The following is a 14,628-nucleotide window of genomic DNA, read 5'->3' as shown; positions in this document are numbered from 1 at the left end:
TTTTAAACATGCTCTTATAGAAACACCAGATGCATAAATTGTGGCTTGAAAGTAAAAAAGGGTTTTAAACATGCTCTTATAGAAACACCAGATGGGTGAATTGTGGCTTTTTGTGTGTTGACTGATAATCTGAGCTAGTTGCTATCAATGATAACTTCTGCTTTTTAAATTACACAAGTATTATTAGATTAGATAAGTGTTCACGAAGCGTGTCTTTTTGCTGTTGAAGTCGTTATCTTATATTAAGAGAGGTGGTAATATAAGCTAGTTTAGCAGCCAACAAAAACATTTTTAGACTACTAAGTACAGACGTCATATGAATTATAGATAACTGCTAACCCAAATTTGAGATCCATCCTGTCGGAGCACGAAATGGAATCTGACCTGACCCATGACGGAGCTTCCACGGATTTCGAGATGAATGAACCGCATCCTGGTCTGTTGATCCTCTCCTCCGGCTGCTCGCGATCTGCAGTGGCGTTTTGGGGGTGTGGAGGTGACCGCTAAGATGATCTTGAAGATCTCTTGTTCACAGACACAAAAACTGGTGGTGGCACCTACTGAGCATCACCCCATGATAAGGAGGTGAAGACCTCCTTATATAGAGTCTCATGGCCACCATCATGATACCCTAATGGGCCTAGCCCAATTAGGGCTACCTCCACAAACCTCCTCAGCCCAATAACAAATGTATTAGCCCATATAATAAAACAAACCAAATATAATAAATTTAGGATTGTAAACCGGGTTTAATACCATACCCCTACAAGCCCCCCCAAGTCCAGCGTTGCTCCTGGGCGCGCAAGCGCTTAGGTGGAGTGTTGGACTTTATAAGGTGTTAGGGCGGTTTTTTCCCTTTTATTCGGCCTTATCTTTATTGTCTTGAGTCTGGGAGATTTTCTCCATGATGGTGACGCGTTGTGATCCTTAGGATAATGGTGGCGTCGAGTTATAAGGTTAATAAAGCTTGCGCGCGAGAGGCGTCTTACGAGCTGAGAAATAAAGCCTGCGCGCGAGAGGCGTCTTACAAGCTGGGTAATAAAGCATGCGCGCGAGAGGCGTCTTACAAGCTGAGCAATGAAGCCTGCGCGCGAGTGGCGTCTTACGAGATGAGAATAATAAAGCCTGCGCGCGAGAGGCGTCTTACGAGCTGAAAATAATAAAGCCTGCGCGCGAGAGGCGTCTTACGAGCTGAAAATAATAAAGCCTGCGCGCGAGAGGCGTCTTACGAGCTGAAAATAATAAAGCCTGCGCGCGAGAGGCGTCTTACGAGCTGAAAATAATAAAGCCTGCGCGCGAGAGGCGTCTTACGAGCTAAGAGTAATAACTGAGCTGGCGCGTGAGGCGACTTACGAGCTGTAATAATAACTGAGCTGGCGCGTGAGGCGACTTACAAGCTGTAATAATAACAGTAGCCTGCGCGCGAAGCGTCTTACGGCTGTAATAATAATGTAAACCTGCGCGCGGGGCGTCTTACGGGCTGTAATAATAATGGAAACCTGCGCGCGGGGCGTCTTACGGGCTGTTAATAATAATAGTAGCCTGCGCGCGAAGCGTCTTACGGGCTGTAATAATAATGTAAACCTGCGCGCGGGGCGTCTTACGGGCAATGAAAGTAATGATAATAAAAGCTGGCGCGTGGCCGACGGGTTTATGAGGATTCCCAACCTTCAAGTATGGCGGGGAGCCGTATGGGAAATTGAGGATTCCCAACCTTTAAGTATGGCGCGGAGCCGTATGGGAAATTGTGAGGATTCCCAGCCTATGGCGCGGAGCCGTATGGGATATTATGAGGGTCCCCAACCCTTAAGTTTGGCGCGTAGCCATACGGGATATTATGAGGATTCCCAACCTTTAAGTTTGAGCTAAAGCTCATATTTTTGGGCTAAGGCCCTGACGTTTTAGAGTTAAGACTCGTCAACGCGTTTGAGCTTGGAGCTCACGCATGTATGTTTTTACTTCGCTTTCTTTTTAATTTGATGTCAATATAATGTTGTCATATTGCTCAAATTAGTAAAAGGAAGTGCGAAACATGTATGCGAAAACTTGTATGCGGTGGCGCGAATGCAAAACTGATGTGGCGAAGTGATCGCCGGGAGCGCGCATGCGGAACCCGAAGTTGATACGCGCTGGGACGCGTAATCTAAAGATTTTGAATGCGTGAGCATCTGTGATGTGTGAGCATGCGTTACGCGTGAGCATGTGATATGCGTGAGCGTACTTGATGCTTGAGCATGCTTGATGCTTGAGCATGCTTGCTGCTTGAGCATGCTTGATGCTTGAGCATGCTTATTGCTTGGGCATGCTTGATGCTTGAGCATGCTTGATGCTTGAGCATGCTTGCTGCTTGAGCATGCTTGCTGCTTGAGCATGCTTATTGCTTGAGCATGCTCTGCCTTCATGTCTGGGCGCGCGCAGCGCGACCCGCTGAGGCGCAGAGTAATTGCCTGGGCGCGCGCGCGACCCGCTGAGGCGCAGAGTAATCGCCTGGGCGCGCGCGCGCGCTGTGGCGCAGAGTCGAAGCACGAAATGGAATCTGACCTGACCCATGACGGAGCTTCCACGGATTTCGAGATGAATGAACCGCATCCTGGTCTGTTGATCCTCTCCTCCGGCTGCTCGCGATCTGCAGTGGCGTTTTGGGGGTGTGGAGGTGACCGCTAAGATGATCTTGAAGATCTCTTGTTCACAGACACAAAAACTGGTGGTGGCACCTACTGAGCATCACCCCATGATAAGGAGGTGAAGACCTCCTTATATAGAGTCTCATGGCCACCATCATGATACCCTAATGGGCCTAGCCCAATTAGGGCTACCTCCACAAACCTCCTCAGCCCAATAACAAATGTATTAGCCCATATAATAAAACAAACCAAATATAATAAATTTAGGATTGTAAACCGGGTTTAATACCATACCCCTACACATCCAAAACGTCACTCGTTCCAAAAGAAGCTATTTTTAAAGAAAGTTCATGGAAGTCCCAAATCAATTTTATAAATATGCACGAATCTTCCTAAAAGTCTCCTTGTATGAGAGTATCTAGAGCTTTAATAATTGGTTGTTAGATATATTAAACTTCGTTGAGTTGTATGTTTGATCTTGATGTTATTATTCATCAAAGTTGTTTTTTGTACTTTAATTTTATGTTTTATATATCTCTATTTATTTAAATGTCTAATAAGACCAAATCGTGAGCCGATTACATATTTACCACTGCTTGATTTTAGTTTACATTGTTTAAAAACTAGTATTAACAGTTTGATTTGGTTCCAAGGAACGTCCCGGTAGAGTGGTAGTAAGGTGTGTTTCCAAAGGATATACAAGTATAGATAGTTAATAGAAGTATATTAGGATTAAGGGTCATGATATAATAAAGATCATAGGGCTTCCCACAAAAGCATGTGATATAAATCCAGTTAATTAACACTTGAGAGTTGAGATAATAAAATTATGATCTACCCCTCTTATAGTTGTAACATATCAAATTTGTTTCACAAAATAAAAGAGACTTGTTAACTAATGACATGTGATTAAGGAGTATGACTAGGTGGGGGTGATTAGCTGCTCCCTTGACAACGAGCATGTCTTGCAAACACCAACTCACCACCATGCTACTTTAAACCATTATAATAATACTACCAAACCAAGCCTAACTCTTGAATATATTGGTTATACTATATCTTATAATAAATTAATGACCAAGTATACTTAAATAATGTATAACATGTGGTTAAAAGAATGTTAAATCAACGTGAACTTATGCTATACATAGGTTTTCATAATATATAATTTTAAGTAGATGAATGTTATGGTATCTTAACTATGTATATGTAACATAATCATCTAAATAAAAATCCAAGCAAAGGTGTCCAAAATCGAATACAAAATTTTGGATAACTCATTTTGGTACTCGAATCCATTCCAAAGTTTCGGATGTATAAGCGGATATCCAAATTCGGAAAGTATAATTATAGACCAAAACTCAAAAGTATAAACACAAATATTAAATAGTTAAGTATAGTTAATATTCGAGTATTCGGATATCCCAAATATTTGATTTTTTTTATAAAATTGATATTCGAATTTGAAAATCCTGTTATATGAAAATTTGGATACCCGAAATTTCAGATGTTCGAATTTTCAAATATTTCGGGTTTCTATTCAAAATTCGAAATTGGATCTTTTTGTCCACTCCTAATCCGCGTGACCAAATACATATGATACAAAGGCAATACAAGGCAGCGTATGCTACGCCGGACTGAGCATATCATACGCCAACACATATTTCTTTTGTAGTTGGTTAACGGGCCTTGGTTTTTTTCACTCGTTTTTCTTGTACCAACTCATTTGTAATTTTTCCAAGTAAAACAGACATTGAAAGTTGATCAAAGTTCAAGTGCTGAGTGGGTTCGTGGCTTCGTGCACAAAATGTTTTGAGAAGTCCTTTGTAAATGTGTGATTGTGTTTTTATTTACACTTAAACCTCAACTTTTGGATATTGTAATGATGTAAATGGGTTTCTTAGTAGTTGTGGTCATAGATAGTCTCTTAGAGCCACGTAATCATTAATAGATAAAAGTATTTCACCGATATTCAAATTCTCAATTGGATAATCTAGTCATTCCAGTTTGAGAAAATTACTGTTTGCGTCCCTATGGTTTTAGGGCGGAGACACAATGAGTCCCTGAAAAATTTTTTGAACTGGTTGAGTCCCCGTGCTTTCAGAAACGAACAATTTGAGTCCCTGGGGTTTTAGAAACAGACAATTTGAGTCCCTGTGGTTTCAGTAAAATGAAAGTTTTACCCTGAAAGTTAAGTAATGGCAGGGACTCAAATGGTTCGTTTCTGTAACCACGGGGACTCAACTAGTTCAAAAATTTTTTGAGGGACTCATTGTGCCTTCGCCTTAAAACCACAGGGACTCAAACAGTAATTTTCTCTTCCAGTTTTAGTCGGGTCATAAAAGCTCTTGTCGTTGTGAGTGAAGACCAAGGTTCAAAACCTGGTAATGGGGTAGATTTTATTGGAGTAGTTTAGGACTAGGAATACGGATAGATAGATGAGTGTGTGTAGCCGTTCAAAAAAAAAAAACTGATAGCATAGAATAAAAAACTAAGAACGAGCATCTATTTTATGTTATGAAATTGATGTCCTAAAATAAACCAAAGTTCCATTTTATAGGTTGTGAACTGCTAAACGGTTAAACAACACAATACTTCGTGAAATAGTGTCAGCTTGGCAATTAAACAATTCTCAAATTCAATTGTTATCAACAGTAAATTAGTTATTGTTGATTGTTACCTTTTATCAGTAGTGCTTTAGTTATCACCGGTGGTTGGTCCTCAGTACTAATATAAAATACCATGATCAGCGAATTCCAAGTGATCACATTTACCGAGGATGTACCAGTTCCAAGCAAAGCAAATTTGAAACAAGCAACTCAACTATTGTAATCCATTTTTCGCACATAGCCCTGGTTTCACTTAGCCCCGGATTTGCCGATGTCGGGAATTAGGATAACCTGGAACAAGCATACCTCATACCCTCTAAGTTGTAAAAATATATCTTAAAGTTAATCCAAATTAACTAAAATAACTTAGGTGTTGTTTGTTTTTTCAGAAATAAAATGTCTGCAGTCTGTGAATCATATCTGCAGGCATCTGCAGAAGAAGAGATGGACCAAACCTCTGCAGTCTGCAAGAAGAAGACTGTTTGTTTTTTAACTTATTTAGATTGCTAAAATAAACTGATAGTGATGTACAAACTATGGTAGTGGGTGGTGGTGGTGCTAGATGGTGATAGTGGTTGCGGTGGGTGGTGGTGGCAGAGGGTGGGTGGTGGTGGACGGTGGCGTGGTGGTGGTTGGCGGGCATTGGTGGTAGTGGACGGTGGGTGGTGATGGTGGACGATGGGTGGGTGGTGGGGGTGGACGGTGGGGGTGAACGGTGGGTGGTGGTGGCAGACGATGGGTGGGTTGTGGATCATGATGGTGGTGAACGGTGGGTGGTGGTGGACAGTAGGTGTTGGTAGGGTGTGGTGTTTTAACCCTCTACAGACTTTAGAAGATCTCAGAAGTCAATGGGCCAAGTCTTCACCAAGAAGAGCTTGCGCAGACGTTTTTTAATGAAATGCCTTCGAGAAAACAAACAGTTTTCAGATGACAATGTCTGCGCGTGGTCTACATAGCGCGGACAAAAGAGCATGCGAGGACCTTTTTCAGAAAAACAAACAGCACCTTAATAAGAATAAAATCGTTAACAATGTTTCTGTTCATGTATAAGAATGTTTAATACAAAATCAATTCACTATAGAAAACTATTATAAACAAAATAAATTAATAAACATATATGTACGTATTGCTTTAATTACAACAGAAACGATCGTTAATTGATTGTACTGTTTTCACGATTATTTCTGTCATGAACCATGGATTTACACACGAAATACCCAAACCAATTTTATTAAATCCCAAATTGTTTATACAGATATAACAATTCTCTCATCAGAATGATGAAGAACAATACAAACATACAAGGAACACTTAAGATCAGGAAAAAATACAAGTTGATCTTAAGACTTGATCTGTATAAACAACTAAAGAACAAACCCTAATTTTACTTCACCAAAAAATAAAATAGATGAATGAGATGCCTAATTGAACTTTAGGCCTCAAAGAATTCAACAGCTCTGCTTAGCAAACCCCTATTTTCCAAGACTTGCATAATAAGCCCCTCAACTTTATCTTGACATGCAATCAACAAACAACCAACAATTAGCACTAATCATCTCCTTAATATTTAATATTGTTTGCTATTGAATTGAAGTTTGACATATTTCAACATCCCCCCTCAATTCAATAGGCAAAACACATTAAAAATTTTTAAAAGAACAAAAATAACAAGACACCAAAAACTAAACACAAGACATTCACCGGTGACTCTTATTTAGAGTTTTTGTAACAAAAAAATCGATAATAAAATAACTTTCCTGTGGTTATTGCTTCTTTCAAGCGAATGAAGAAACAACCATTATAGCCCTCTCATTTTGGCTTTGACAAACAAAGCAGCTCGTTGTTATAGCCAACTCAAAAAACCTTTAATAGAGACCTTCCAATACATGTTCCAAACAACTTGGCAGCCGAAGAGCCAGAAGTCTAACATCAAATTTCCAGCCAAAACACAGACATTAAATCCACCAAAAACTGGCCCAAAGCATATTAACAGCAAACATCACTACAAAGCATACTTCATGAAATTAGAGCATTATATTCATACACAAAATTTAGATATTGGAGCATCTCTCAACTCATCAACTCATTTACTAGAATAATAAAGCATTTGATATTATAATCATTTGATCAGTCTAAGATCTATCCTAGTTCAATCTTGACGTTGAATAAACCAAAACATAGATTTAAATCTTTAATCAACACCTTGTTTTGAACATGTACTAATTTCAAGACTAGATATATTTGAGACCAAAAGACGTATTTTCCCAGCATACCCAAGTAGAGTTAATAAAATAAAAAAAACGTTAACAAATGAAAAATATATCAATAGAAAAAACCTCCCTGTCACATTTATACTTCTCACAGTTACTTGACTTGATACTTAGAAGCAACCAACTGACTTGATACATAACAAAAAATGCTCTCTCCAAGACACAAAAAAATCAAAGTTGACGCATTGAACCCTTTCTGAAGAGATTAATTTGACAAATATTGATACAACATGCTCCCACTTAATAGTGAACAACATAACTAGATAAACGGAAATATTTTTTTACTTTATTTTAACAGATAAAAAAACTAAGAAAACCAAACTCTTTAAGTAGAATCACAAAGTTATGCCATAAATTGATGAATTATAAACTTGGAAACATTATTCAAGCATTAAGCTTTAATTTGACCATGTTAAACGACAAAAAAAAAAAACCATTTCTAGAGACGCAGAGAGCAACTTTCTGCAGTAACAAATTAGAACCAAATCAGAGAACTAATAATCTGATTTACAATGGTTTTCAAGAAATACAAACATTTCACAAACACATTCAATTAAAAAACAGTCACTAGACTCCATAAACCTCATAAGAACATCAAAAAACAAAATAAAACTTGATTATCCGACCAAATACAAAATTGATAAGCTGAGACACAAGAGAATACAAACCCGTTTAAGCTCATAAGACCATTTGTTACAAATTAATGAATCAAAACAAAGATCAAACGATTAAGATTTTATTAATTTACATGAATTTGAGGTTTAATACAGCCCAGATTACAAAGAAAAGCGTGACATGCATGATTCACCAACTTGATGAATCTAATACCAAAATATACACAAGCCCGACAAAAATTTTTCCTGATCAAAACTAAAAGATGAAATTGGACGACTGCCGACAAACAATAAGATCAAATTTAAGCGCTTTTTCATCAGAAATCCTCTAATTGAAAGATGAACTTTAAATTCACTTTCAAAAGAAAAAGATCAAGTGTCAACACATACAATATATTTCAAGTAACACAGAATCATACGATTGCATACCATATATCAGACAAAAAACTCTGACAAAAAATATAAAGTCACGAGACTTTAAGACAAAGACATGTCACAAGACATATACAAACTTTCTGTAACACTACAGAAAGAGAACAAAAAGAAAGAATCGTAAGATTCCACAACACTATCAGAAACATATCTGATAAGAAAATAAAAGCCAAACAGCTTTAAAGAGCTCAGAACCACATCTGAAGACAATACATTTGAAGAACTTAAAGATTAATTTGACTTGATCAAAAAATTTTACAACTTTACAAGAAGCATATATGCAAAGAACTTGAAAGAACATAAAGACTAATTTGAATCAAGCAAAAACTTTTACAACTTCATGAACAATAACGAATCACAAGATTCAAAAAAATAACCAGAAACATATCTGATTAGATACATAAAAACCACACGGCTTTTAAGAAGTCCGAAACATATCTGAACATAAGACAAGTGAAGAACATAAAGACTAATTTTGATTTTATCAAAAAACTTTTACAACTTCACATATAAACTGAACCACAAGATTCAAGAAACAAGTCTGATAACAATAAGAATAGCATAAGCTATATCAGACAAGAAACATGCAGCCAAAACAGATTCTAAATGAAAACATATTCATAGAGTCTCTTACACAAGAGAAAAAACATACAAGGCTGTCAAAGATTTTTAAGAATAATCATGATAGTACTGGTTAAAAATAAGCGAACCACTCAATTCGAATAACCAGACAACCAGATTATAGACAATAAACCAACCAAGTTTCCTAACAATGAGAATCACATGATTCTACATTAGATAAGAATTTACAGCCAAGAGAACTGTTAATTTGTTTATTAAAAAACAACAAGGCAATATGAGCACACAATTTTAAGAGACTGTCTTTAAGCCATTTAACCAGAAACTTATTCAATTCAAACATTTCTGGTTTAAACAAAAGAGACATTCAATATAGAAAACACTCAACCTCGGACAAAGAAAGAAATTATGCTCGACCAACATAACCCCATCACAAAAAAACATGTTTCTTTGAGAGCACATGCATCATAACGAAAAACCATAACCCAATATAGCATATAGACCAGAGTTATAGAATAATTATGTAATAATAAAATTGATTGAATAGAACCATCCATAACAAAAAAAACACTAAAATCCAGGAATGCATATATATTGGTTATACTTCTAAAAAACTTTCAAATTGAACAACATATAGACGAAGATACAGCACGCTTAACAATAAAAGTATCGTGAATCTCACATCCAAATTCATGAAGATAATAAAAAACAACAAAAAAATTCATATGATTTTTTTACCATGTGTTTTAAAAACATATGACATACAAATTTTTAGTCAAGAAAAAAACTTTTAGACAAAACCTAAAACTTCATACAAATTTGCAACATTAAAGAATTCAGTCATTAACTCCATAAAAAATATATCACATCATCATACTATGAGATCAAGAAATAGACTTCTCATATAATCATTCAATGAAATGAACAACTACAAAAACTTTAAATAATCATTACATAAGCAAGAGTCAGTAGCAGAAAAGAAAACACAGTAAATTGCATAAATGCCCAAAATATGTGTATGCTAACCACATGAATTTAGGTAGCAAACTAAGAACATTTCACCAACTAAACTTCATAATCAAAAATATGCATACATATTCATGTTTACTGAGTGATCATAAAGCACACATGAACACATAATAGAGCAACGGAAAATTAACACATAGCATGTGGTCAAGCTACTAAGCTATAAAACACCCAAGTACATGCTTGTAAATAACCTCATCATGAATAAGATTGCTACAAGCCTACAAACAAGTCAATTTTCACAGACCATAGCTAGAAAAAAATGAGCATATATAGACACATAAAACAAGAAATCGAACAAGTTGTCCAGAGATTGGATTTAAGAATTTGCCAATAATTCAATAACAAGAATATGGAAATCCTTCTAATCCTTGTCTCTAGGAACAATACAATCAATAATAAACAATAGAGAAGAAGACTTACAGTGCTCTTTGGATATGAATGAACAAGAGAACCATTCTCTTTACTTACCTTGGTTTAATACAACAAAGATGCAGCGGAATACACTTTTACCATGAAGCAACCATCAAATATTTTATCCCCTTTCTTGTTCCAATTTTGAAGGTTTTCAAGAACCCCGTCATGCAAATGATCACAAATTCAAACTTCTGATCCTCGATTGCCATAATACCGTAGAGATGACTCTTACCCATGATCATACTTTACCATCTCGATCCATGAAGTCAGCAAGATTTACAGCGGAAGAGCGTTAACACATTTTGGGATTTCTTGACAAGAACTCTAGATGGACTATAGTGCCCAGAATAATAATGAATCGGTAAATCAAATGCCCATGGCTCTGATACCATGTCATGAACCATGGATTTACACACGAAATACCCAAACCAATTTTATTAAATCTCAAATTGTTTATACAGATATAACAATTCTCTCGTCAGAATGATGAAGAACAATACAAACATACAAGGAACACTTAAGATTAGAAAAAAATACAAGTTGATCTTAAGACTTGATCTGTATAAACAACTAAAGAACAAACCCTAATTTTACTTTACCAAAAAATAAAATAGATGAATGAGATGCCCAATTGAACTTTAGTCCTCAAAAAATCCAACAGCTCTGCTTAGCAAACCCCCTATTTTCCAAGACTTGCATAATAAGCCCCTCAACTTTATCTTGACATGCAATCAACCAACAAAACAAACAACCAACAATTAGCACTAATCATCTCCTTAACATTTAATATTGTTTGCTATTGAATTGAAGTTTGACATATTTCAACAATTTCTTAGCATTGGTCATGTAATTTACTTTTCTATATTTATAAAAAATCATTTTCTTTCTCATAAAATGTAGAATGGGACTGATACAATTCATTTTAAAAATGGATAAGAACTATGAAGAAAGGTGACGATATTGGAAATCTACCCATGGATTTGATTTCTAGACGCATGTTGGTTTAGGATAATGATAGCCATAAAAGCAATTCAAAAGTGCTAGTATCATGCAAATCACTAGAAAAGCTTAAAGGGTTGGAGAACGGAGATTGTTGAAGGATATATATATATATATATATATATATATATATATATATATATATATATATATAAAAGGTTTTATAAGTATTTTCATAAATATAATTATTGCCATGTTGAAAAATGCCCCCTTAAAAATATATATACAAATATGGTGTTATCTTCCTTGTTAAGTTCCTTCGCCACATTCGTGTTTGAATGTTTGTCATAAAGCAATAGCAGTAGGCTTGTTCTTTTTTCAATTTAATATTTTCTCTTTCTCATATTTAATATATGTAGGGTAAGATAATGTACCAAGAACTTTTATTGTACAAAGCGTACGAAGCTATCAGAAGGCAGCACGTGTCGTTAGATCAAGTGGTAAGTTCGTCCACGTCGTATTACTCACGTAGGTATATGATCACGCAACTTGTACGAAAATTACGCACGTACATAATACAACTTATATTATATGATAGTTACACAACCTATTTTCATAATTACACATGTATATAATCATACACATTATACACACAAAACATATGAGTTTTTTTTTTATAAATAATTGATTATTTTAAGAAAGAAATAAAAATATTGTACTAGAACTAAAGAAGATTAAATGCCGATTTTATGGTGTAATCTTGTAAAAAAAACATGTATAATAGTTACGGGCGTTTTGTGAAAATCAGAGAACCTTAAAAAAAAGTCAAGAATGGTCGTAAGCTATACGATTTTTACCCTCCAACATTTTTTATTTTTTTTACACTTGAAAAACGGTGCTTTTTTGCAACTTCTCATCAACTAACCGGTAACTATATTGTATTTCATTTTAAGTTTCAATTATATAATATTTCAATTCGTACATGAGTGTCCAAATCACCACCCACCCACGACTCAAAAGGGTAGATGCCATTGCCAATTGCCCAATTTGGCATATGACTTGTATCTCATCATACACAATTTTATAAATTTTCTTTCTATAAAAATATCCACGTGTCTATCAATAAACCAAGTAAATCCGTTTTTGTTTGAACCCGAGAAACACTAGGCATTCAAGTAACCATTGCGTGTAGTGAATATATTCGATAAATTTCAAATTAAACACAATCATTCCAAACACATGTACAATCCAAACATACAAACATACGTGTAACACATATATACATCAACACCATCTCTGCACATCCAATCAACCATAGTACCTCGTGCTTCACTACTTGTACTTTGACCGCTTTCAGTATATTCCCAATTTACCCCTCCACTCCCACTCACACTTACCTCCACGTGCCGTACCACCTCCCACCCTTCCGATTCCCAAATTACCCCTGAACCTGAAGCCAATTTACCAATCCTCTGTTTCGCGTTAGATAACTTCATCATGTTGACTTGGCACGTGTCAAGCGTTGACCCGTTTAAAGAACTTGAAGTTGAATCGGACCAATCGAATACGCACCTTGGGGATAATTTAAAACCGTTGATTGAGATCTGCGGGTAGGATGGTGAGGTGCAGGATAATAGAAACGGGTGCTGTAGCAGCTGATCGCAGCTCCATCTCTCACTACGCTGTCGTTTTAAACACTTACTTAAAAAATCACGTAAATCGTCCGGTACCGGAGTTGGAATCTCCGGTAACTCATCGGTATATCCTATTTGCCGGAGAGTATCAGCTCCTCTGTCCTGCCACGCTGGCTTTCCGGTGAGTATTTCAATAACCGTACACCCTAACGACCACACGTCAGACTCCGGTCCGATATACTCGCCTCTAACAACCTCCGGCGCCATCCACAACGGACTGCCACGTGTCACCGTTGACAATTTAACACCTAATTCCACCGCCGATCCGAAATCCGCCAGCTTCGCCGTTGCCGGAGTGATTCCGATCAACACATTCGCGCCTTTCACGTCGCAATGAACGATGTTTTTTGAATGAATGTAGCTCAACGCTGACGTAATACACCGTGTGTAATTCCGAACGTCCACGTCACCACCGTGCTTTGTAGCTGCCACGTCAGCTGCCGTTCCACCTGGCATGTACTCCATGTGTAGGTTCCGGTACAGAGAGCTAGACTCTGACGTCACGTCGTCGTTGAGATAGCTAATGACGTAAGGTGACGTCAGCGATTTTAATATTTTGATCTCGTTTTCCAAACACTGGAGAGACTCGTTGGATTTTTTGCTAACGGATTTGACTGCGAACGTACGGCCAGGATCAAATTCGTCGACTGCGAGACTGACGGTACCGAATGATCCTTTACCGATACAATTCAGTCGGTACCAGTTAGGTTTAGCTGTAGCAGTGTAATTGTTCATTTGTGTAATTGGAGTTATTTGAAAGTGGGCTGGGGTGGGTTGGGGTTGTATATATATATAGGGGTGGAAGGTGACTAAGGATGCATGAATAAGTGACATATACATGTACATTATTAATCCTAATCCAGTGCATGTGGAAGGAAGGTTACTTGGGGAAGTTGGGTTCATGTCTTGGAGATGTATAAAACATGACGACTGCTACTTTTTTAATTTTTTACCACTTTACTTGCTCTTATCTACTTCCTTCACAATAAAGATATACTTTTTACCAAAGTCTTGCAATTCAATTGACAATTGTACATAAGTTTTTCCTTATATAATTGCAGCTCAATGTGACATGGTAAAATACTTTGTTTTATCAGAATAGAAATATGAAGAAACACTAAGTGACCCAGGGCAGATTACGGATAATCTGTGGGTTAAGTAATGTTTCCCACGAGGATGACGTCCAGCAGAGAAGGTTATTCTTCAGGTGACCTGCAAAACAGACACCGTAAGCTCGTCACTGAGAAGGGGGGGTTCCTCCTTGTGACCACCCTCCGGCGTGAGAATCAGACTAGATTGCTCTGAATATAAGTGTATATTAAAAGATTGCTAGATAAGATAAGATAATGAGATATCAGATGATGTCCTTACCATTCCAAGTTGTTGGAGTATTTATAGCCGAAGGTAGGTTTCCTAGAAGGTAC

General features: G+C 36.9%; 1 protein-coding gene across 1 annotated transcript; it reads right to left on the bottom strand.

Moving 5' to 3' along the window:
- Positions 1 to 12,736: 12,736 nt before the first annotated feature.
- LOC143607155 (mitogen-activated protein kinase kinase kinase 18-like) lies at positions 12,737 to 13,939 on the bottom strand. The gene has a single exon (XM_077082701.1). It carries the CDS (start codon positions 13,937 to 13,939, stop codon positions 12,737 to 12,739), a length of 1,203 nt encoding a protein of 400 aa, XP_076938816.1.
- Positions 13,940 to 14,628: the final 689 nt, after the last annotated feature.

Source organism: Bidens hawaiensis, unplaced genomic scaffold (assembly GCF_021521415.1).
Source record: "Bidens hawaiensis isolate Kalapana, Puna unplaced genomic scaffold, B.hawaiensis_p1.1 tig00079837_1, whole genome shotgun sequence".
Lineage (NCBI taxonomy): Eukaryota > Viridiplantae > Streptophyta > Magnoliopsida > Asterales > Asteraceae > Bidens > Bidens hawaiensis.
The sequence above is the reverse complement of the archived record's forward strand: the minus strand, read 5'-3'. Positions and strand labels throughout refer to the sequence as shown.

Coding starts and splice junctions, on each gene's coding strand:
- LOC143607155 (XM_077082701.1), bottom strand. CDS start 13,939: ATGAACAATTACACTGCTACAGCTAAACCTAACTGGTACCGACTGAAT.